Source organism: Dreissena polymorpha, chromosome 3 (genome assembly GCF_020536995.1).
Source record: "Dreissena polymorpha isolate Duluth1 chromosome 3, UMN_Dpol_1.0, whole genome shotgun sequence".
Lineage (NCBI taxonomy): Eukaryota > Metazoa > Mollusca > Bivalvia > Myida > Dreissenidae > Dreissena > Dreissena polymorpha.
Genome location: NC_068357.1, coordinates 135,823,301 through 135,849,546, shown reverse-complemented (window position 1 = coordinate 135,849,546; position 26,246 = coordinate 135,823,301). Strand labels below are relative to the sequence as shown.

At 35.2% G+C, this 26,246-nt stretch overlaps 2 protein-coding genes across 2 annotated transcripts; one reads left to right on the top strand and one right to left on the bottom strand.

Moving 5' to 3' along the window:
* Positions 1-366: 366 nt before the first annotated feature.
* Positions 367-4,192, bottom strand: LOC127873790 (uncharacterized). The gene is made up of 2 exons (XM_052417781.1): positions 3,917-4,192; positions 367-3,717 (listed from the first exon to the last, which is right to left on the bottom strand). The coding sequence occupies exons 1-2, from the start codon at positions 4,036-4,038 to the stop codon at positions 1,905-1,907; spliced, it is 1,935 nt and encodes a 644-aa protein (XP_052273741.1). The 5' UTR covers positions 4,039-4,192; the 3' UTR covers positions 367-1,904.
* Positions 4,193-21,332: 17,140 nt separating this feature from the next.
* Positions 21,333-22,863, top strand: LOC127872617 (uncharacterized). The gene is made up of 3 exons (XM_052415946.1): positions 21,333-21,390; positions 22,046-22,303; positions 22,559-22,863. The coding sequence occupies exons 1-3, from the start codon at positions 21,333-21,335 to the stop codon at positions 22,834-22,836; spliced, it is 594 nt and encodes a 197-aa protein (XP_052271906.1). The 3' UTR covers positions 22,837-22,863.
* Positions 22,864-26,246: the final 3,383 nt, after the last annotated feature.

Below are 26,246 nucleotides of genomic sequence, written 5' to 3'. Positions count from 1 at the left end.
TATAAACTAATAATTGTAAAAAAATAAATTATTTTAGAACTTTCCTTTTATGGTCATTCGTGGTTGACAGTCCCTTTAAGGCAGCATACGAGATACAATCGTAAACAAGTGTAAATTATATACATGGGTTTAATCATCGTCAGTGATTAAATCATCATCAGAGGTTAACTCATCATCCGAGGTGAAATTAGCATATGATGTTATAGTATCATCAGGGGTTAAATCATCATCAGTTGTCAAATCATAATCTGGGGTAATATCATCATCAGGGGTTAAATGATAATCAAGTGCTACATCATAATCAGGGGTATTATCATCAGTGTTAAATTAACATCAGGGTTAATATAATCATAAGATATTACATAATCAGGGATTATGTCACCATCAGGGGTTTATTTATGAGAGGCAAAATCATAATTAACGCTAACAATTCAGTAACAAAAGGAATAATGGTCATGTGTTGAACAATACCGATTCAAATTAATAACTTGAGTACACATGTCAAATTAAAATCTGGATAAATTTCCATTTACAATAATCATGTTAAACTGAAAAACTTAATATAATGGAGACACGTTGTAATGTCCATATTGCAATCAAACCACTTTTAATTGATAAAAAAAAATAAGAATACAAAATACTTTAGACTATACAGAAGGGTTTCACACACTCAGTGTACACAAAACTCTTTTTTTTCTTTTAAAGTGCTTTACACTTTTATTGTTTAATTGAAAATAAAATAACAATATCAATTTGTCATAAAAACACATTTAAAACCATTAAATTCACATATCTTTATATCAAGAAAGTTTCCAGTCCCATCATTTCAATATATACAATACACGTGTTAGAAGTGCTTATTTTCATCGAATTCATCATTATTTTTAAGCACTGTTTTATTTTCCGGCATTGCTATCTTGAACGTGCAGAGGACCGCTAACAAGCATGTTTGTATGCACTTTAGATATCTTAGTTTCTTGTTTTATCGATGATGTCATATGTTCATCGACCTTCGATCTTGCAGTGTTTTATAGCCCCTGCTTTGTTAACGTTAACGTGCACTTTATCCGAATCGCTGTCACAGTCGTCATCTAACTGGTTGTAAACAGTTTCAAACATACCAGCTATTGATTCATTCATCAATTCTTGCTCGTTGCTTTGCAACTGTCCCCACTTGTAGTCTACCCTCTGATTCTACAGGAACCTGTTTTGTTTTAATACGGTACTGTTTGTTCGTTAGCGAATTTCCATCACAGATGTTTACCATTTTTAAAGATGCATCTGCTTGTTCCATTATTATCAAATCAGTTTCTTTATGTATACATTTTGTTGCAGGGTCGTTACATCTTCTCCCACTTTTTAAAATGCTTCGTAATTGATGGTCATTAACTCCGGCATGATTCTTTATCGTTGTAAGAGACAGTTTCGCGACATATTCAAATGTTTTATGAATCTCTAATTGTTGTCAAGTTTTCGGATACAACCGAATTATTTAATTTCACACCCCTATGTGTGTCTCTGCTATGCGATTTGTTGGCCGTGTCTGTAAAGCATAGTTTTGATCTAGGTACCGATTCATCAGTTTTGTTTTCGCTATGACATTCAGGTCTAGATAATTTCGTCGGTTCTGGTTTCGATTTACGTACAATCAAATCCGATGGCAAATGTTGATCTTTACAACCTTTGGGTTCCATTTCTTTGCTTTGGTGGTATTTGGTGTATTCAATCGATGATTCTTTAATAGTGATTTTCACTGGTAACGCTCTATATCTTGCTTGTCCAGCAGCTTCAATATCGTTTACCTGATTCGATTGTTTTACAATCTTTTGTGTACGTTCCTTACTTAGTGTATTACCTGCGTTTTCACTGGTATCTGATAGAATATGCTGATTTGTAATTGAAGTTTATTTATGAGCCTTTTCTTGATATATGTTAATTGTCTGTGCACTTGTCAAACTGCCAGAAGTGTCTGCTTTATCGGGTATTGAATGTTTATGTTTTGATGCACTTATTGCTTTTCTTTCCTCCCGCGTTGCCGATGAGGTGATGTGTCTCGTTTCCGAGACGGCCATCTGTCCAACTCCTCTTAAATCGCGAAACTCTGCTGATTCAGTTCTTGCATTTGAGCCGGAGGCTATTGGCTTTGGAATGTTTTGTGTTAAAGATGTTGGACGTCGAAACACTGCTTCATCTCTAGCTGGATATTCTAGTATGTCGGTAGAATGTTTTTTGTCTATGTGTGAGCTACATGTAGATTTTGTTGTAAAACCAGCAGCCACTGAATCTTTCAAAACGGTCGGATATGGGGCTTTTAAATTTTTCCCCGATCTATTTCTCACTTTCTCTGTTGATGCCTTTAGAGGGATCTCATCAATTTGTTTGTTGGTGTTTGCTACAGTAGTTTCTTCAACATTTGCGGGAAACGGTCTTGCCGTTCTGATGTTTCCTTCCAGAGTTGACGTCATACGGGGCTTGCTTTCATATACTTGTTCCGCTTGTTCCGGTTTGTTCGTTACTGACTTATTTACATGTTCAAAATTAATATGTGTCGAATTATTTGAATTCGTTTTACCTTGAGTAGAAACATCTTTAAAGTCGCTTGTTTTAAGTAGTCGTGCACTTGATCTTTTTTCTGAATCAACTACAATGGTTTTAGCGTTACATGCGCGCGTATATACTGCAAAATCGGTAGGTTCCGTTGCAATATATTTTGCTTTCACGTTTGGCTTGTTGAGTGTGTTTCTTGGCCCCCTTGCCTGACTGCTAGCCGTATTTGTTGCTCTCAAATACTCAAATGTAGCATGCGAATTATTTTCAGACTTTGACGGATTGTTAATAATCGGTTTCTCTGGCGGAACAAAATCATTATCTGCCAGTATATCATGACATTGACCTTGTGTTTTCTTCGCAAGGTATTTTCTGTCAGGCTCATCATTATCGATATCAGTTTTGGTATTATGGAATGTCGCGGTTTTTGATGATTTTAATTCATGCGAGGACCTAGATGATATTTCTTTCTCAAAGGCAAAGTCGGTTTGCTTTCTTTCATAGTTAAATGTTATGCTCTGTTTTGCTTCCCTTACTATGCCAGCTTGCATTATACAGCTTCTATGTCCTTTTGTCTCATTGATTTCAAGATTGGTATTCTGCATGGCTAAAACGCTAGGTGAACGAGTATCATGCGCTCGATCTAAACCCCCGATCGCCTGTTGGCTTTCTGTGTTTAAAAAATCCGCATATTTAAATTTCACGTCTGACCTTTGACTTTCAGTTACGTTTGATTTAAAGTTTTCTTTTTCATACAATGAATTATCAGTTTTAAATTCGTTGCCAATCTGATAAGGTCTCGCAAGTTCAATGCCTGTATGATTTTCGCTTGGCTCGCTAACATTACAATTTGGTGCACGTAACTGCTTATCACTTGACTTTGTTGTACATAAAGTATCCTCAAGCGTTCTCGTTTGAAGATCGCTGGAGGGATATAAGCGCATATACCATTCTCCACCAGGCCCCAGACCACGTACTTGTATATCCACTCCTTCATTTTTTGTTGTAAACTTGTTGCGAGGTAAACGTCTACAACGTCGTGCTGGTATTTGTTCGCATTTCCCAAGCCGTTGAAGCTGTTTAAACACCCAGAGCCGACGGTTGTTTGAAGTGTACCATTTGCCACGCGTGTGTGTTACTTTAATGACTGGTATTTGGGAGACTTGGCATCTAAAATATCAATACAGTTTGTTTAATTTAAATTTAAGTAGAATTGTAAATACTCAAATTAAAATATTAAGAGTATTACACAATTATTGTGAATACTTTAAAAACCCTTATAGTTATAGGTTAGTCCTGTAACAGTTAATTTAGCATTGTGCATAAAATACATTCATAGTAATACTGATGTTAAAAAAGGGTTACATACTTTCCATTAATTATGTCGTCCAATGTTTCACCAATTCTCTTCCTGCTGTGAATTGTACTGTCCCCAAATGTGCTGCGAATACTATCCTGTGAATAATATATATCAGATGGTTTGAGCAACATTTCATTATAATTACTACACACTGATGAAGATAATTGTTGTTCAGCTTTTAAAATAAAGCCAAGCGAGTTTTTGAAAATAGTAGTTTATTTAAGTTCTGTTAACTGTAGATGTCAATTTTAAGAAATGTAACTTAAGCTGAACACATATTTAATGTACAGGTCAATTGATAAGCAAGGTTTAAAGATTGATCTAATTCAGGGTGCAGGATCACGTGACTGTGTTGGGTTCCCAATTAAACGTTAATGGAAATTAACACACCGGTATGGTTTTTCCAAATAACTTTTTAAAACAATTTGACTTAAGAATTTAAACTAGTGCATACAATATAGATTTAAATCTGCGTATATCAATGTGAAATACATCCGAATTACTTTATTTAATAAGCATGTGTTCTTGTTCAAATATTACATGAATACTGCACGAATATCCTTCACGCAACGTTAACTTTTGTCACCGATTTCAGACGTATTCAAGGATTTATTCTTATACCGGCACAAACTGCAAGAAAAACTGTCTTTTATGCATTAAAGATTTTTGCATATGTATTTCAATAACTTGACATATTTGCAAAAATAAAGTTCTTAACGGTGTGCTTAAATTCTGTCCAGCCCGTGTGTAAAAACCTGTAAACCCCGACGATTATGCACCCTGTCATTAACTGTGTACGTTTGGAAAGTTTACTTTAACTGTAAAGCAATGTCAATTTTAAGAAATTCAACCTAAGCTTAACACATATTTATTGTACAGGTCAATTGATAAGGATGGTTTAAAGATTGATCTTATTTACTGTGTACGTTTGGAGCGAATATTGTGCAAAAAATGAAATCGTTAACAAATCTTAAAGATATTTGCTGTATTTTCAAATGTATAACACTATTGTCCAATATTCGAGCTCGAAACGTACGTTTTCTTGCATACGCATCAAATTATGTATTGTCAACTTCTCAAAATATGGAGACAATTCTTCTAATTAAAGAACTTCAAAATCATTTTTTGCAGTTTTGCGTATTTGCCCAAAAATAATTATTATCCCCGAAAACTACATACATACATACAAGTATACATTTAATCAATTACAGAAGACTACGACCATGTTTCTTTGATTAAGCGAGTTAAAGGCATACGCTATTTCGCTGATTGCCATATAAGGATAACTTAACGAGAGTCTCCGATGTCTTCTTCCCGATTGTATTTTTCTTTTTTTGTGAAACGAAAATAATGTGTTTCTCAATAAAAAATGTTTCTCAATAACAATGATAATACGGCTTCCTAGAATACCAGCAATGTCAAACCCAAAGCAGGCTCCACTTGTCTTATATAAGATAACAAAAGACTCATAAACACCTGAGCTAGTGTCTTATCCGCTGTTACATACATCGCAAATATTCAAAGATCTGACGTTACCTTTCAAAAGCAGCATTTCCTCTCGAGCACTTGAGATGATAATTACGCGTGCAACACAATTAGGCCTACTAACTAGGTATAGATGTTATAACATCGACGTCAATCTCGTGTTTCAGCCGACAGTACTCTGCATTTACCTCAGCTATCTTTTCAAGTTTGCATCTTCATTATTCGCGATTGAGTTAAAGCAAATTAACCCTCTTCTGTATTCGAGTCTTACCATACTTATTCATATTATAAATATGGTTACCATGAACAGTTTTCTTCGGTTGTAAAAAAAAACTTTACTTCGAACAAATCTTTTTAAATATAAGCTGACCCATTTATTGAGATCCCAACGGAACTTCCGCGCCCAAGATTTGCGTCGAATACCAACAATATTAATTTCAGACCCAGTGTTCCCCAATGCGTCTCTAGGACTTTTAGTGGCTTTGTAATTAACGAAACCATCAATTGAAATTCCAAAATGCCAACACCCGTCAATACATTGTTGGCCGATAAAAACCCTAGATACTTCATATGCTTCTTAAGTGTAATGATATCATGTTATAATTATTCGCCCCGCTATTATCATATTGGAACAAAGAAGCGCCTCTTATAAACATACCCATTGTCCACGAATAATTGCAAAACAGAATTTGAATTCGAACAGATCTTAATTGATATATCAGTAATCAGGTCACACCTTTACCTTTACTACCATTCCATTTGCGAATGTTAACGGATTGATTATATTTCGACATTATACATTTTTGTTAGCAAATTCTCAATTCTTAGAAGATATAAAATATTGATTGTCCAATAATTGTTATAACGCGTAACAACATATTTGTGTCTAAGGAAGAACAGTTACGGTACCCTACATTTCCGACACACAATTATATATTTATTCGCACCAGCCAAGATCCAGAGATGGTAACCGTTTCTTAGCCAATCTGCTTGAGTTTCTACCTAATTACTATCTTTTAATTTAGAACCAACTAATACCAAATAACTGCGATACTGTGTATACAACCTTTTTGCCCTTTTTTCGGCTCCGCCGTAAGCGACCACAATCTTGCACTCGGACATTTAGTGCCCGAATTGCCCAAAACCGGAAACAGCGCTTCGGATGTCTGGTCGCAATCGTATGAATGCCCTGTGATGTAATCGTCGCTTGCGGAACCGATTCCTTAACAACGATCAAGTTAATGTGTTTTGAACGAGACGACGATCGTGAAACCGTTTCCCTTTTCCCAGCTTTCCGCCTTCGTCATCCTTTTTACCTGCTTGTTGATGTAACACATTTTGACCATGTAGTGAATTAGAAAGCTAACAAAGTAAATAGGTTAGCTGAACGCAATGTTGGACCATTTATGTAAATTCAACGTACACTTTTAGCCAGCGCGACCTATGCATCGGGCATATGGTTATTTACAGGTCATAGCATTTAATTACGATATTAATTATTCCCGAACTGCCTGAAAACAGGGTTGGGAGGCGAAATTAAGACAAATTAAACAAGATGATTTAAAGTTTTGTTTACAACTTCAACTAATATAGACCAATTTAACAAGATGATTAAAAGCTCTGTTTACTATCTAAAACCAGCTGTGCAATAGTCACTTTTTTGTCAAAGGTGATCCATCGGTATAAAAACCCGAACGAAATTTAACCCAGGGCGCCATTCTTTCGAGAAGACTGCTAGATATCCATGATAGCGTCAAGGGAGAGCAGTGATAAAATTGGATTTATACTATTTCGATTATCCGTAACACGTTTTGTTTCATTCTTTTATAAATGAATATATTGGACTTGTGCAAATAACTGTTATATATATATAAACTGTTTTACCAGTATACGATCGACAATGACATTTATTTCTGAAAATAGATTAACCGAAAAATATACATATTAATAATACAGGTATACTTGAAAGGAACGCCTTTGTTTATTTATCCCGTTTCAAGAGTTGTAAAACAACCTGAGCACCAGGAAACTTAAAGTCGTAGGGTAGCATTGACCTTGTTTTATTTTTCAATTTCCTTTTAGCAAAGTAAATAAGGGACGTTTATCTCCTAATTTTGTTAAATTGAAAATAACCGAAGTTAAGGGTGTTCTTGGTTTGTATGTCATAGTTTTCCTCTTAAACGTTTCCTATTCAGTGTGATGCTTATAATTGTCTCTAACTTCAAAATAATTTATATTTATATATTATATTAACAATTGGATGCATAAGCACGTGGAAATATTTGTAATCATCTGTTACTGAAATTTGACGCTTACGAAGTGGAAGAATGATGGAATGACTAAACACAAAACACATGACGAATCCCTCGTGCAATAAACGTACCTTTTAAACTCTTCTATTTGAAAGTTTTCAAATCTTGAAATTACTTGTTAGGCGTGAAAAAAATATAATAAAAACGACCCACACAAATTAAATGACTGTTAGCATTCAATGTTTAACGAAAGATTGAACACATGTAGAAAATCATCAGCGTGATTCTTTGGTTGTTGGAGCAGGAACTGAGGTCGCCTATCTTGGGAAGCTTGATGAGGTATCACAATTTCCACTCTGTTGGAATTACCCCCTGTTCCCATATCTTGCTTAATAGCGGGTAGTGAAGCTCCACACTGGTCTCGGCGTCAGCCTTAAGCGCTTCTGCCGCTATGCGGTCAGGTCCTGCAGATCTTCCGTCCTTCAATAGCTTGATGGCGTTTCTGATCTCTTCCTTTGTGGGAGCGCAGCACTTGATTGACAGATCGCTTGTAGCTGGCAGAATCTACGGTGGGTTTGCAGGGGCTTGCCTGTTAAGTAACTCCTGGTAGAACTAAATCTACCTCTTCTTCTGCTCTTCGTCGTCTGTTATTACTCCTCCAATTTCGTCCCTTACTGGCCTCTCTGGCTTTGCAAACTTTCCTGCTAGTGTCTTAGTGATGGAGTACAGATCATAAGTTCTGTTCTGGAAGGTTGCCTCTACCGCCTCTGTTGCAAGCATCTCGATGAAGTTCCGCTTGTCGGCTCTAATATTTCGATTGCCGCTACTACTTGCTTAGGTAAACTGTTCTTGTGCTTTCACTTTTGCGGCTCGTGTTCTGCTGTTATTTTCACTTACCTTCTTTTCTAATTTTTCTTTAACTGTCAGAAGCGTCTCTGCTGATATCCAATCCGTTTGAATGTACGATTTTGAGCCCAGTACTTCTTGGCATGTTGAGTTTATTGCTACGTTAACTGTCAGCCACTTTTGCTGTATTGGCTCTTCTTCGAGCAGCTCCTCTAGGACCTGGAACTTGTTGAAGAGAGTGATATTGAACTCTTCTTGCTTCCATGTATCTTTAAACGTACCAGTGTTGTTATGTGATTGTTGGCTGGCTCCGCTCTGTCCATTAAGTTTCAGTTTCCATCGGGCGACAAGGAGATGATGGTCCGAAGCTCCTCGCTTGACACGTACATCCTGAAGAGAGCGACAAATCTTTCTTGCGATGCACAGGTGTTTTATCTTGTTCTACGTTGACAGGTCTGATGACACCAAAGTTGCCTTGTGTATCCTTCTGTGATGAAAACACGTCCTCTGATGACCAGGATTCCTGTGGCGCACAGGTCGGCGAATCGCTCCCCGTTGTCGTTCGAATCGCCTTAACCCTGTTTCCACGTTATATTCTCATATCCTCGGTTGTCACTGCAGACTTTGGCGTTAAAGTCATCCATTAGAATGGTTGTGTTTCTCTTTGGTCTTTCTTATATGATGGTTGAGAGTCTTTCTCGTTCTTTATACTGTCGTTCGTCAGGGCGTAGCACTGGATTATGTCCACTTTGATCCTCTTCTTCTTTGTAAAGAAAGAGGACGTCATACATAGAGTATGACGAAGTATAAATATGTACCAGCCAAAACTATACATTTCGTGGCGAAAGTCCACCGTTACGCTGATCGGATAGTTGTGTGTTAACGCGCAATCAAGCATAGCCAGGACCTGAGCGCACTCCACCGGAACATCAGAATCTAACAAACCGTAACAAACAAACACCACTGGAGAGATGCAACAAGCAACATATCATTAGGCAGACTTAAAACGAGCCGCCTGATGAATACAAAACCACAGGCTTTAATGTACTATCCAACGGACTAAAAGGGCTCTTCCGGAAAATCCTCGAGTAGGACAATGAGAAGAATTAAATAATGTCATGGTATGTGAATGGACTGAGACGATTTACACGTTCTAAGCAAACAAGACAAAATAATACTTAATAAAAATTGAACATTTTTATTAATATGTATGCTTTTATATAAGGGATGCAACAGAATACAAAAAAAAACTGAAAAACCTTTAACTGTAACCGGTTATTAACCGGAAACTGAAGGTAAAACCTTTTAAAGTACACAAAATGTTAAATTAATACTATAAAAGTATACATTAAAAAATATCATATTGCTCGTACATGTACTCTCTATAGAAAAGAAAGTAATTTAAGATCGCTTGCGTTGATTACCTAACCGGCCATATTATATTCTTAATAAAAATCTAGTATAACATATCAATAATTATATAAACGGATGTAAGATTTTCTTCAGTGTAAATTCCTAATTTTCACGTGTCATTATTTCATTTTTGATTGGTACGCTTATGCTAGTTACATTGTTTAAACATACCGTAAACTGCAACTTCGAAAGCGATTACATAAATACTAAAGGTTATTATTTTATTTGTTTAATAACTGTTTGATTGTTGTTTTGTAATTACAAATTGTTTAATAATTTGCTTTTTTACTTGCCTTAGACGGTGGTGACGGCATCGTTCATTGCGTAAATAACTGGTAATACTGAGAATTATGATAATACAATCAATGTTAACTGGTTATGATTTTAACAACAAATGCGAATCTTGATAAAAAAATTACTAACACACTTTATTTTTGCGAGCAATCAGTGTTTGATATTGGTTAACACAACATCATAACAAGCCGTCCAACGCCTCAACATATTTGTATCGCGAGTTAGATAACGTGTCAATTACGTCTACGATAATAACCCCACTTCCCGCAGTTCGCAAGTTATATTTTCGCCAATAAAACAAGACAAAAGTGCCGATTATCAAAATTTACCCTATGTTTGTAACAACAAAGGTAATGATTTAATGCTTTATTACTGTACTTGTTGACACGTTCTTTATTACCTTCGTCGGTGTGGCATATTGTTCTAACTAGACGTCAGCGTAAGGGGGGAGTATGTCGAACGCAAAAGTAAAATCGTACGATTTAGTTAATGAAAAAAGTAGATTAACTTTTTTCAAAACATGTCACCGGTTAACTGATCGTTTTTGTAGTTTAGCCGATGTTACAAAAGTCTCTTATATATAACATTGGTCGAAATTGTACCTATCGCCACACAATTTAAGAAGTGCTGCTAAAATATAACCACGGCGACAATAAACAAGAGGGCCATGATGGCCCTGTATCGCTTCACTGTTTTTTTATGCGAAAAAAACGACAAATTGAAGTCTTGGTTTCCCAATTTAGGTCTATACATTTAATTGAATGCCTGGTTTTGTTAAATAAAAAAAGTTGTATTTGTTTTGAAACAGATTTACAAGACCCATAGGAATCAAAATGCCTTAACCCTTTACCAAACGACACATTTTGGACTGTCCCAATTTGAAAGAGGTTGCAGACGACAATTAAATTGTAATGGAATATGAAGGAAATGATCAGGTAGGGTAGAACTAATTGTGATAAAAGGAGAAATTGCTCATCTTAAAAAGAAAAAGTTAACGCACGCTCGCACCCACGACGGACACATGACCATGACATAAGCCCCGCTTGCCTCTGACCAGTGGAGCTAAAAAGCTAATCTCTCTCTCAAACATTTTATGCAACAAATCTGCAAACCATGAAATATCGATAAAAACTATATGTACAACCGCTTCAATAATTTATGTCATACACAATTTGCAATCACATAGGGAACACATAGCGCCATTGAGAACCCAATCACAGTATTAGAAATAAAAAATGAAGTCTCCAATCAGCAAATTGAAAACAATGGATTTGATAAATTACGCGCTGAAATGATCCACACTGCATACAATTTTATAATACTTCGCATTATAATCAAACACGTAGATTTAACAGAATATTTGAAACCGGTCAAAAGATGGATAATATGACATATATCACCAATACATACAAGTGGCGCCCCTAATCAATCACAAAATTATCGACAAAAACCACCACTACACTGCTAAACAAGTTTTAAAATAGCGGCATTTTTTCAATATTTGATGGTTGGGACATGTTTATAAAAAACGAACAACACATTTGTCGACGACAAGTTAGTTGTAATTTTAAAAGCTTACATTTTAACTAAGCTGTAATTATTATTCCGGAAGGAGAAAAGCTAATCTTGAGAAACCACTGATTATAGAGCTGAATAAATTTTGAAATAAAAACAAACTTAAAATAGATCGAACACACTGAATGGTTATTATAAATTGTAATAAACGTATACATTTCGCGTTACACTTTGTTATACATTGCATTAATCAAACCTTTTAAGAAAGTTATTCCGCTATATCATAATATAAAGAACAATGATATTAAGTGTATAATGGGCACAACTTATAAATTTCGTGTTACATTTTGTTTTCGCTCGTCGTTGTTAACGCGTAAAATTCTTGCATAAAATCTTCAACAATATCGTAATCCTCATCTGTATCGTCACAGCCAGGCAATTTCGATCTCGATTGTACGATATTGAAATGGCTGCTGCCAGAATTCGGTTTCTTGTACCATTCGCCCCCTTTGTGGATAATAAATATCGGTTGGCCGAAGATTCATCTTTGGATAAAGTCTAGAAATCTAATAAAAATAAAAAAAAAGCGTACGCTTTTGCTTCCAAGCAATAACTTGTTAGTGTTTCATAAATAAAGAATTATATATTGACCATTTGTCAGCCATATATAATTAATCATTTGATAAATGCGGTAATTATTTATAGAAAACTACCTTCACTCGTACTTGCAAGAATAAATTGGGTAATTCATTATGCATGTGCATGAATTAAAAAAAAATTCCTAATACTCATGCTGATAGCGCTAAAAAGCTACTTGCCAAAGAAAATGCCGTCATTGTTTTTTTAAGATTTATAAACTTCCCAATCAGTATTACATTGCGTACAAATACATGTAATCTTATCTTGCAAGTATTGACGAACGCCCACGATTGCTATCACAAGTTTGTTTACAAGATTATATATTTGTAAAGCTACCACTATGCATATTGCAGGTTCAATAAAATATAATCCGGCTAGATAGATTGTAATTATTGTCATGTAGCATAAGTTCATTATTTGCTTGCTGTTTACTTAATTATTATATTCATCAAATCTCCGATCTAGAAGTAAATATGTTGACATTCAAATTATAATGCATTTTTTATACTATACCAATAACTATTGACATACAATATCGACATTTGTTTGTGAAGAACGACACTTTTTAGATTTGTCTTATATCGCTTACAACATACCAATAGGCCCATCATCTCTTACAAACATATCGACCAAAACTTAGACTATTGTATCGATATGTGTAGATAAATCGCAACATATCTGTCGACTGACCTTCTAACCAACCAATAACATGACTGACTGACCGGTCGGACCGATCAGCCGGGCAACAGAACAACAGCGTTTGCGGGACTATAATAATTAATACTTAAAGCAACTGGATCTATATTAATCAAATGTATGTGGTTGAAAAGAATTTCTAACCCGATACCTTTGGAATTATTTATACACGGTGTTTAGCGGCTCAGTGCCCTATTTGTTATTTATGACCCAGTACGCATACTCTCCGTTACGGTACTGTTCACTCATCAAATTTAAAATAAAGCTGCGTAACCATTTGGCTTGTTTTTGTACACTTGCAAAAAAGGACCGCAAATGAAAGGAAACTATTTCAGACAGTATTCGATCGCTCATAAGTACATATGAAAAATGTATCAATATAGGTAATAGTATTTGGTAATAATTGTTTAGATCTTTTTCTGATCGAAACTCTGTAAGTAAAAGTAACAAATGTTGAAAATGCTGTCTTAAGTTTTACACAATTACTAAACTGAACATTGCACTGCTATCCGAACATTATCCGTTAGTTTGATTTATGTCGTACTTGTCTCCTTTCCGTTGCATTTGTAAACTCTGTGGTATAGTAATATAACAAGAGTTCACATTAATACGACTGGAAATGTGAAATAGTTATTTTTATAAATATTAAGCCAGTCATGTGTCTTTGACTCGGTTAAATAAATTTAGTTTCGACACTAAACACTGGGTTATAGTTAAATACGTTTTTTTATGTTATTTATGTTAAAATTGTATCTAAAAGATTTATGTTGGCAGTACACTGGAAGAACGGTGGAAGAACTAGCTTCTGTAGCAACTAACTATTTGCTCAAACATGTCAAGCTTTTTATAAATAACAACATCTAAAACACGTCCTTGAAGTATCAGGGCAATATTTTAAGGCAAATACGGGCTGGTGCGATCCTTTTTAATTGTCAATATACAGTTAAGAATAACTTTATTTCCATGATAGTTTGATTATATAAGTCATAGTATAGGTGGTGAATACTGCTTATTTACAGTTGTTAATCACCCACGATAACATGACTAAATGCTTTCAGTATTTTAACAGCGTGCCATGTCAACACAATATGCCATTTTTAATAAACACTAAATGATCTAAAACGAATCTATAGGCATGGAAAACATGTTGTATTTAGGATGCCAAAATGCGATCAATTTTGGCCTACACACGAAAAAGTTTTAATGTGGTACAGTTTTTATATAACACGTTATTTTTGATGCAAATGACACTTGCACGTTGTATTGCGTTAAATTTAAATCATTGACTCGCTTATCGTTAAGTTTGTTCGTCCGAGCGGTATTCGTTTCCTCTCTTTTAATGTTAATCCCCTATATGGATTTAAATATAAGTTTGGAGTTTGATGAAAACGAGTCATCTTAGTCTGAACCAGAGGTACAGAATCCGACATCCGGTTAGGAAACGTGTACATGAGATAGGGACTGGTAGACAAGTGAAGATGCTTGCGAAGTTCGATGATACTAAGTGTAATTCGGTCACATAAGTGTTTGTGTAAATAAAATCAAAATTCAAAAACAATTATTTTAATGAAAGTCAGTAAAATAAATGTAATTTAAGTCAATTTATCAAAGTAAGTTAAGATCAGTGTAATGCTCGTAAATTGTTTCTAGTGCATTATAGTGCTCACTGAAGAGTAAGGAAGAAGAGCGTGATTCAGAAATAAGAAGGTACAATTCAAGAGGAATGCAGAAAGACAGTGCCATGAACAGAGAATAAAGTCGAAATATGTTTCAAGAATTATTTTTATCTTAAGTTTAGAAAATTGTCACAAGAAGTTATCAAGTTACATGTCCAATTTAAAAGTTTCAATGAGCAATTGTATTCGTACACTGTGAGACAGACGTTTAACTATTTAGTACAAAGTTAAAATGATCGATCTTATAGAAGGTCGACAACCTGAAAATTCTTATAGAAACTTAAAACTATGCCAAATTGATCAAGTTTTGGATCAGTAAGCAATATATGTTTGTATGTAAGAACAGTCTTGAAATGTGACTGGTGACCAGTCTATATATTTGCAGAACATTAATGTCCCTAGGATACTTTCCTTGTAAATGTATCCATTTATTAATGGAATATATCGTGGTAAGCGAAGGATCGTCTGAAACAATAATATTGTATAATTTGTTTCTCTCTTACAAATTGACAATCTCTGACAAAAGTGATTAAACAGTTCAATTTTTGGCGGTTAATCGTCATTCGACTTTATTCATTATTTGCAAGCAAACAACTAATATTACTAGTAGTAATATTAGAATATTACTAGTAGTAATATTAGAGTTCTTCAAACGTTTTATACCAATCATCATCTGATAATACAACTTATTTTCATGCGGTAGTAAGTTATTATGATGCGTTGACGATGAGACGTCCAACTTGATTCCATGAATGTTCTGCGTGTATATACGTTGACTAAGATTGAACGTCAGTTTCCGGAATATAAGCCGGTGAACGTTTTGCTGGATCTTCTTCCATTTTAAAGATAAAAATAGTGACATCCGCTTTGTGAATCTTAAAGGTGAACGTTTGTTAGTTGAACATCGTCCATGTAATGTGGTTCAATGTTCTATGATGTTGCCGTCCTTCTGCCCTTATTAATACAGTATGACACTCAAACTGAGCAATAGTCAATTCAGTTATTCTAATATTTAATGCGCGGGATATGTTGTTTTTTTAATTTGGACTGATGACATAAAAAGCTTATTCAATCTGTTAAAAGCATATAACTACAGGGATGTTTCCATTTTCAAACCTTTCTTAAATTGTCAACAAGTGCGCGAAGTACTAGGACATTCTCCTTCGCAATTTACAATACATATTATTTTGCATAAGAAATAGTCCAGAGTGAAAAAACAATACGGCGAGTGTGACAAAATTTTAAAAAAAAAGTTTAAATATGTGAGCAGTTACTACTCGTAAAAATAAAAAAAGTTGAGTACAAAACACTAAACATATGCAACAACGAGCACAGATACAATACCAGATGTTTCTTTTATATATAGGTTTATCTTCACTACATGCATGTATAATTTATTATACATTGGTACAGTTCGTAAACCAGTTTCGAACCAGGACCAATTCCGGCACATTTCGGAATTTTAAGGCTGGTAGGAAGAGAGTGTTTTGTTGTTTTTTTAACTTTATTTTTGTATGTTGTGTCATGTTAAGTAATGATATCTTCGTCAAACAAATGCAACTTAACAAAAAAGGGTTGACTCTTGGTCGTCAAGCGCATAGTTGCAATAGTGGCATACAGAGTCTTCAAAACTAGAAATCGTGCACGTTTTTTTTTTGGAAAGCTGAAAGGTTGGAGGTATTTTTTTTGGGAGGCGGAAAACTACAACGGGCGAGGCATGGTATGGTATTGCGCAAGGGGGGGGGGTAGAGGGTTAGGGTTAGGGTTTGGGTTAGTGTTAGGGGTCGGGTTAGGGTTGGGGTAAGCCTAAACCCAACCCTAACCCTAACCCGACCCTTAATCCTAACCCTTACCCTAACCCTTTTTTGGGGTTATCACCCCTGACCATGCCTCGCCCGTTGTAGTTTTCCGCCTCCCTATTTATTTTGTTGTTCTGTGGTACCATGTCATTTGAAACAGTCATCATTAGGACTTTACACTCTCATGTATGGAAGAAAAATGGGATTTTATAAAAGGCACTAGCTGACCATTACCGGTTGATTCATAACTCTGGGGCCGTATAAAAATTACCTTAAATTCGACGCATGTATTACATGCATATTTTGCAGATGTTCTCTGTAACATGCACAGCATATATTGTAATTAAATATATTCACAATATTGTCCCCAGCTATGAATGTAAATAAATTAACTGACCGAGGAATGACAAACTGGGCTCATTTTGACTTATCTGTTCTGTGGACTCCTTCGCTTGCTTTGCATCCGAGCCTGATGATGTGTTTATTTAAATGAGCCATGGATCTCATCAATATTCTTCGTTTGACTACCCCTGAGCTGTACTTAATGCTGTCTGGGAACATATTTATCGAATATAAATCCCTAATGAAACTATTAGTAGTTGCTCAGAACAGTTTTGTTTCTGTTAGTTTTCTAAGACGTTGTCCGTTGATTAAGTGGCTCTGGACAGCACAAATGGTCCACCGCCTGTTTTAGCGAATCATAAGAGGTTGGCATGACAACATGGCTTCAAGAATTGTCTCTTGCATGTTTCTTATTATCTAGTGTGTGCGGGTTAGCTCTTTTATGATGTGCAGTAGGCTCTTTTGTGATATTCGACGAGGTTAAAAAGCATTGTATCTAGCAATTAATGTCTCGTTTTGTCACAAGGATTTAGGGAATTCATCTGCTACAAAATTCAAGCTGGAGTCTGGTTAGAGTTAAGTGCATCTGCATCATTTTATTCTATGTAGAGGTTCTGCTGTTCTGTGAATTATGTTTACATTCTATTTTATATTATTATCTCTTTTGCACCATTTAATTCATATTCAGAGGAACTGCTGTTTTAAGATTATATTTACACTTTATTTCATATTATATTTTTGCACCATTGTATTCTTATGCAGAGGTAGTGCTTTGTGCTTTTGTGTTCATATTATTTACATCAAACTTTATTTCTTCTTTAACATATGTGATAATATGATGAACATGTTGTTTTTTTCATGAAGGGAGATTATACGATTTTGTCAAGTTTATGAATTTATATGAAATGTGTTAACAAAACTTATTATACAGATATTTTAATATAAATTAAAGTAAAAGTTAAGGAGAACATTTGTCGAAAAATGCGAAATAAGCAAGATATTTAATTCTGAAATCGAAAATGTCTGTTCAGTCGATTTCGACAGCATGTATATCATGCATGTACGATGTGAATCTAAATTTAGTTTTACGGATCATTTTAATTTTCTGCAACGATATCTATTCATACGACACACAAACACTAACTCTGATCCTAATAAAAAGACGAATGCTTCGGTTATTGTAGGGAAATATGAACGAAATATCTTTGTCACAATCGGCTCGGGGCGCTATTTGTCTTTGCTGCATTTTATGAAATTCTTCTTCAATGTATAATTGTTCATGCCTATTTTGTGTTATTGTAACACATTTCTATCAATATATTACAATTTAACACATATAAAAATCGTATTATCTCCCTTTAACTTTACAAATTGTATTCTGTTGTTGTTTTATAAACCTTTCAATGCTGCATTTTAATTTGTGGATTATTGTGTCTATTGACCGGACTTAAGAAAAACTACGCATCATTTAAGTTGTATGTCAACAGGCAGTTGACATGTTAGAAATATAACTCTACCATTATAACTTTATCATGTTTTATTTGCACCCCACATCCTGTAACAATGACTTAATACCTATGTATCTTCTCTGTACACAAACTGTCAAAAGTGACAGTCAAAACCCCCTTTAAGAAGACCACTGATTGCACACATCTATAAATAGATATGCGTGTCGGAACTGCTCGACTTGGATCGGAATTAGATACGTTAAGTGCGGTGTTTACATGCGAAATTTACAAACTTATACGTGCTTGATTTCCTTCAAATAGGACTTTAATTGTGAATTTAAAAATTTTCTTTCATCCCACAAATATAGAGACATAGGTCTAACACAGGTGTGAAATTTGCAGCGAAAATGCAAAAGGTGGACCGGACCTGATCCACAGACTGTATACATTTAAAAAAGTTAGTAAATCCAATACGTATTGTGTAAAGGCTAAAGTAGGATTGATGTGTATTTTGTCATTTGTAAAAATTGGCTAAAATATGACCAATTGATCTATTTTTCTTTAACTACTTAAATTATGCAGGCTAGTTGATGCGATTCTACAATATTATGCCACCGAGAATGTTGGTGTTTTAATTGTTACTTGCATAAAAAGGTAAACATAATTGTAAAATGACAACTATAATGTTTGGAACAAGCAAAATTGTTTTTTCAAATGAGAATATCACATTCGCATTCTAGAAGAACTTAAGAATCAGGTACACTATTAAACTATTCGGATATGTACGATTATTGTATTACAATTGTAAGAATTCAGCAAATAAACCAGCATAACTATCCATTTTCTGAACGAGCATTCACAGCTGAATGCATGTAGGCAATAAAAAGGGTATGTCACCAAAAATGTAAGAACGAACTCGAGAAATAGCAAACACAATTAACAATTGCTCCTACCAGTTGTTAATTAGTGTAACCCGCCCTTACGCAAGTTTTCCGCCGCTTTGTCACATCTTAAAATAACACAGTTATTTCTTAATGAACATCAATGATTCCCTTCACACAGGTTGACAAAAATATCGTGACCATGGTATTTCACGGAGAGCATGTCTTTCAGTATGTTTGTATAGAGATTTAGCCAGTTTGAGTAAGTTTGTAACTCAACCTGGAATAATCATTGTTTAGGGTTAGCACAAAAAAAATAACATCTGTCGCATTGGTGGAGTTTTACATTCGATCATGTTCGCCTATTGAAGGATTACGCTCTCGACCATTATTGCTTCATTCTATATTATTCACTATTTAACGTAGTAAATACTATTAATATACGACATTATGGATACATGTTTGTAAAGCAACCTATACAAACGTTTGAATGTGGTAAGTAAACCGGGTGTATTCCAGCGGAGGAGACGTTGTTAAACATACTTTTTCACAGTAAGGTCAGATGACGATTGACAAAATAATATTAATAGAATCTAATATTTACTCATTACGCTTAAACAAGCACAATAAGACTACTGGCTAAAAAAAGTTGAAAATATTGGTTAATAAGTGGGTAAATATAATTCGAAAATATTAATACTAATTGCGTTTGTAGCGCTTTCTATCGCTTATTTGGAAAATACGTTGCGTATAAACATAAGGTTAATATTTCACTGAAAATCACTGCCCACTTCTAGAGGTTCCTGGTTTGAATCCTTTTGAAGGCAATAATTATAATTCAAATTGTTCTCTTGCTATTATTATTAAAAAGACTATTCAAAACATTATATATTTGTTAGAAGACATATTTAATGCCATTTAAACGATTATGTGAACGAGTCTCTTAAATTGTAGTATCCACTTACACATTACGTGCTTAAAATAGCTACTCTATTATGATAACATAAAAACATAAGGATAGGCATCGAATGTCCCTTGAAAGTCGGCTCCGTTTTTCATCTGTTGAAATGAAACCCGCATTTATTAACAATGCACGAGGACACACCACATGGTTGTTTTCCATTTCTTCTTACCTGAAATTCTGACTTCACCATCTTCATACTTCTGCCGACGAGTCTAATGTTGTTTATAAAGATACTGCATCCGATCTGAGCTTGTGTCAATTAAAACAGGTTTTTGATACGGGTAACTAAACATCATTCTAAAATCATAAATAAAGTGTTCACATACAACACTGTATCGGCTGATGTTTTCAATCATAAACATGTTTTATTTGTTTTGTTTTTGTACAATTTAAACAATTGTGCATATCATTTGAACATGGTTCGTTCTAGCAGATATTCGATGACTTAAATGAATGTATGTTAAAGTTGTTAGTTCTTTTATGACCTGTTATGAACTGTACATGTTATGATTACTTTATAGTATTTCGAATTTTGGGGTGGAAATAAATTAATGTTTTATGCAGACTCTGACTAAGGTTGATGTTCAGACATAATTGTTTTTAAGGTTATCATGTGGTTTCACAACACGTTAAATCAAAATCGTCCACCTAGAAATTTACAAATTACACCCGTGCACATTGTTACTGGTCATTATATTATAGGATTTCAATTTTCGGTAATATAATCTGACAATAAGTTATTGTGTTCGTTATTGAAGCTGTACTCTAAATGTGATCAGGCATCTGTTAACAAATAACAAATACCGTACTTGTTCCGGAGAAGGACCAACCTGAAGTCACAAGGCCACAAACAGAAGGCCATATTCCTCTCCGCCCTATCTCCAGGTGTGAATTATTTGGATGTTCCTGTGTTAGATTTATCGACACTCACATAATGGCATGTCTGTGACAACGGTCACTTGAATGCCTCTTTCTGTTAACAAAATAGTTTGTATTCGTTTTGAATGGGTCTAACCACAGAAAAATACATGAAATATGGTAATACATAGCATTTTACTTGCTTTAAGTCAATAAAGTGATTTATTTCGAAACTAAAACTTGTTGCAGACACAGTCACGGGTTTAATATAAAATAAATTAAAAAACATATAATCAAATGCACAGCGTTTTAAAGCCATGCTTTATAACAAATTAAACGTGATTGGGACAGTGATTTTGCTGACATCGTGTTCAGGTAAGTTGTGTTTTGGCGAAATGTTTCTCTTTTACTCTCACTGACACGTGCTGTTATCAAATCAGGGTTTTGATTGTTTACATTTTTTACCAATTCACGTTAATATCGCAATATAATAGACGCATAGTTTTCATGCATACGGCAAATCAAGCTTTCAAACAAAAGGCACATATTAAATGTATCTACCTGTCCATATCTATTTTAATTCTCACAGTAAACATCATATGTTAGGTACCAGTTGCCGCCATTGACATTCCTTGTCAGCTACTATATATAGCTGCGCCAGTACTGACCGCCGGCTATTTCAGAATCCCAAAACGGTCTTGAATTTCACATCTCTTTGTGTTGGTATTAATAAAGATCCTTCGGAAAAAAATAATTAACCATTTCTTTAAAACATTAATTGCTTTTCTCTAGCTTTTTCGTTATAATGCTGTATTTAATTAAATGACCCTAAGCATGTAAATGCTGCTAAAATGGTTAATAGTGTATTATCATTTTTGTATAATATTTCGTCTTTAAATTTCATTTGAAATATTTACTTAATTATAACTTAATTTCATATTTCCCTTAGACGCTATTTTAAATGCTGTCCCTGTCCTAAATAGCAGTGCTGTTCTCCAGATAAAACCGTGAGTCCATATATTTTATTTAGACTGCGTGTATGGGGGAGACAGCTGCTACACGAGTTATCTGAAGACTTCGTATTGCACGTATGGCTGCTGCTATAGTTCATACTCGACCTATGCGAGCTGCTGTACCCACACACTGTCAGTCGGGTCTTGGGTTGGCATCGGCGTCGGCACAGCAGTCGTGATCGGTGTGTGTGTACTGGTGTATTACCTGTGGAAACGGCGAGTGGCTGCGCGTAGAGCCGCTACAGTAGCAATCCTTGCACAGGGCGCACAAGCACGTAGGTCAAACTTGGCATGCAGGCTGATTACATTTCAAGATGTCACAATTGAGCTTTGAAAATGCGGTCTTTACGTATACTGTTGCATGATATAAAATGCATATATGTACCCGTTTCGCTGAATAAGCGAAAAACCGATCCTTGAAACAAACCTGATATATTTGGCCAACATATGTAGACATAAATCCCAAAGCTACATAGCACACTGTACTGGTTTGTTTCTCTGAGTTTTACGAGCGTGTCCCTTTTTTCCAGCCTACCCGCAATGGCAGCTAACAACAGTGCCTTCTCCAGTGGGAAATTTGCCGCCTCAATATAACCTCTACCCGAACGTACCGACAGTTAGTCCTAACCTCTACCCGAACGTACCGACAGTTAGTCCTAACATCTACCCGAACGTACCGACAGTTAGTCCAGGCTATTTGCCGTTTGAGCCACCTATGCCACAGTCTCCGGCACAGAATGATCCCAAGGCGAGCCGCAAGAGGAGACGCATTCTGAAAGGCATTGTAACTGCCTTGACATGGATTTAGTATCGTTCTCCGAGTAATATTAATATACCAAACTAATTTTAATGATGTTTTTTTCGTTTATACGTGACAATTAATCATTGTAATGTATGAACACTGGTATGTGTATCAGCTGCATAAATGTGTAAACTGTTTAAACATAAATTACCTATTGGTCTTTCAAGATCTAATGTTACACAACAGGAAACAGATACTTATTGACAGGTGTTGATACTTTTGAAAAACAAAACCGTAGAATGTTATTGATGCAAACCGTATCCATCATTTGTATTTGCTATAAACTAACCAAAGCGTACAATCGATAATAATGTGTTGTATTTATAATATTATATCAATTGTAATCTACTAAATAAACATTGAAAAAGAATTAAACGCATTATTCACTCATAAATAATTAATTTGCTGATAAACAACGATACAAGGGTTGTGTTATTTGGTTGCGCATCTGCGTCATCTTATTTGTTTGTTTTTCTCTGCTGAGTCAAGTTGTTGCGAAGCTCAATTATTAATGCGTTGTTGCGCAGAATAATTATTAATTCGTTGTCGCGCAGCTCAATTATTAATGAGTTGTTGCGCAGCTTTACTATTAATGCGTTATTTCGCAGCTTAATTATTAATGCGTTTTTGCGCAGCTCAATTGTTAATGCATTGTTGCGCAGCACAATTATGAATGCGTTGCTGCGCAGCACAATTATTAATGCGTTGATGCGCAGCACAATTATTAATGCGTTGTTGCGCAGCTCAATTATTAATGCTTGGGTATGTTTTTCGTTTTGTTTCTTCTTTCCCACGCTATGAAATCTGGTTATGCCCAGTATGTGTGTCTTCCGAAAACGGCTATTGTATCGATCACATTGCAGTACGTATAGTTTCGGTCATTGGGTGTCTTCGTCGTAGTGCACTGTTAATATATTTGCCGCTGTCTAATATTACTAGTTGTATACCGTTTTTTTTCATTTGAATTTGTTCAGCGATTTTGTTTTTACTTTCAACGTGGTGATTGGTTTTATTTTGCGTTGACAACAATTAATATGTGTTGGCAACCTGTAGCGTAGCATTAAAATATATCCTTGTTCTCTCAAGTGGGATACCAATAATTATTAATGACACAGTGACAACGCATTTGTTTGTAAACGTTATCTGTAAACAACAATACAAGTGTAACGCACCATTATGATTTTATAATCGCAATATAATTTATTCATCGAGTACCATGCAGGTCAGATCATATAAATTAAAACTAATACGCATAGAAACGACATAAACAGTGTCTTTTAGATTTTCAATACAACTTACGCGTATTTGGTTACCATGTATAATAGTTCGAATTATTCTATATACAATTAAAAACACATTTAACCGCTTTCGCAAAGTTCAATGTAGCCAAATTTTCTTACTGTAGTAATATGAACGTTCCCTTCCCGACCCATGCAAGAAATTGATTGTTAGAAAGATATTTTTTTTACCATTAAAATTGTGTAATAATGTCTTGAAGATTCGCTAAATAGAAATATCGGTACATTTGTGTAAGATTCATTCAAAGCTATTTACATACACTACACACTATATTTAACATGGGCAAGATTGTTTAAGATATCACTCAAGAATTATGACATATCAGAATGAACATATAACTATACTTTTCATGAATGAACTAACTATCTTTGTATAATGTTTTGCGCTGTATTGTATAGCTGTTGTTTTTCGCAAATAATCCCCTTAACGATATCCCCCCATATCAAATTAATGCTTACTTGCATAATGTTTGAAACAGTGTCGAATCGGATGATAAATATTTTTTAACTCATAAACCAAATATAAAATATGCCCGACGAGTTTTAAATTTACGACGAGAAGAGCTAAAATACTGTTGAGTATGCTCGAAATGCTGTTGAAAACAGCATATACTACACCTAAACAAAACACACGTAGGCATCACACTAGTTGTTTATCGACTGAACAACTGTAACTGGATAAGTAATGCTAATTTAATTTGTTAATTGTTTCGGTCGTATCCGTGGTAACACAACACTGGAGGTAGAACCCAGGGGCAGCAGGTTCGATCCCCCGCTCAACCATGGCCTACTGACTCTTTTCGCAGGAGAAATTAAACTAATAAGCATTGTAAATGTGCTAGGCGCTACACAATAGAAACAAGTCCCAAGATGGTCTCAAGTATTACGCACTATCTAATAGTACCTAACAAGTAGTTCAGGGGCGAAGAATCGCAGAGAGTCAATTACAAAATACATCTAGGGAATAAGCTATCACAAGTCAAACAATCAGAAGCTGTAATCAACCTGTTCTGCGGTAAGGATGTGATATACAGACACTCTAGCAGCTATTCTTTGAGCATCATACGCAGTGGGCATGTCGCGTGTTTGTTTATATGATTATTATTATTTAATGTTAAACCCTATCGAACACATAGTGCACCGTTATGCATTAAGCTACTTGAAAGCACTGCTCAATATGGTGGTGATCACCATTTTCGTATTTGAATACCTGGCGAACACCTGGTGAAGAGCTCTTCATTTTATTTTAAACCCTATCGAACACCCAGTGCACAGCTATGCGTTACGCTACTTGAAAGCACTGCTCAATTACGGCGGTAATCACCATTTTCTTATTTGAATAGCTGGCGAACACCTGGTGAACAGCTCTTTATTGTAATTTAAAAACGTATTGAACAACTTGTGCATAGCTATGCATCGTAATGCTTAAAAGTCCGTCTCTATACGGCCGAAAACGACATTTCATTATTCGAATACCTGGCGAAGATCTGTGGAAGAGCTCTTCATTTTAATTTCAAAACCTGTTGAACACCCAGTGCACAGCTATTCGTAACGCTACTTAAAAGCACTGCTCAATACGGCGGTAATAACCATTTTCTTATTTGAATGCATGGCGAAGACCCGGTGAAGAGCTCTTCATTTTTATTTTAAACCCTATCGAACGCCCAGTGCACAGCTATGCATTAAGCTACTTGAAAGCACTGCTCAATACGGCAGTAATCACCATTTTCTTATTTGAATACCTGGCGAACACCTGGTGAAGAGCTCTTCATTTTATTTTAAACCCTATCGAACACTATTTTAAACCCTATCGAACGTCCAGTGCACAGCTATGCGTTACGCTACTTGAAAACACTGCTCAAAGACGGCGGTAATCACCATTTTGTATTTGAATACCTGGTGAACAACTGGTTAACAGCTCTTCAATGTAATTTCAAAACATATCAAACACCTAGTGCATAGCTATGCATTATGATTTTTGAAAGCCCGGCTCAAGTTGATGGCATACACTAATTTTCATTTGAATACCTGACGAAGACCTGGTGAACAGCTGTTCATTTTTATTTGAAAACCTGTCGAATACCCAATGCATAGCTATTCGTTATGTCGTGAAAAGCT

What these genes read in the sequence shown, in the direction of transcription:
- LOC127873790 (XM_052417781.1), bottom strand. Translation starts at nt 4,038, where the DNA reads ATGTTGCTCAAACCATCTGATATATATTATTCACAGGATAGTATTCGC. An exon ending in GACGACATAATTAATGGAAA is followed by an intron (nt 3,718 to 3,916) that starts GTATGTAACCCT and finishes TTGATATTTTAG; the next exon opens with ATGCCAAGTCTCCCAAATAC.
- LOC127872617 (XM_052415946.1), top strand. Translation starts at nt 21,333, where the DNA reads ATGCTTTATAACAAATTAAACGTGATTGGGACAGTGATTTTGCTGACA. An exon ending in TTTGCTGACATCGTGTTCAG is followed by an intron (nt 21,391 to 22,045) that starts GTAAGTTGTGTT and finishes TATTTTATTTAG; the next exon opens with ACTGCGTGTATGGGGGAGAC. An exon ending in TGCACAGGGCGCACAAGCAC is followed by an intron (nt 22,304 to 22,558) that starts GTAGGTCAAACT and finishes CCTTTTTTCCAG; the next exon opens with CCTACCCGCAATGGCAGCTA.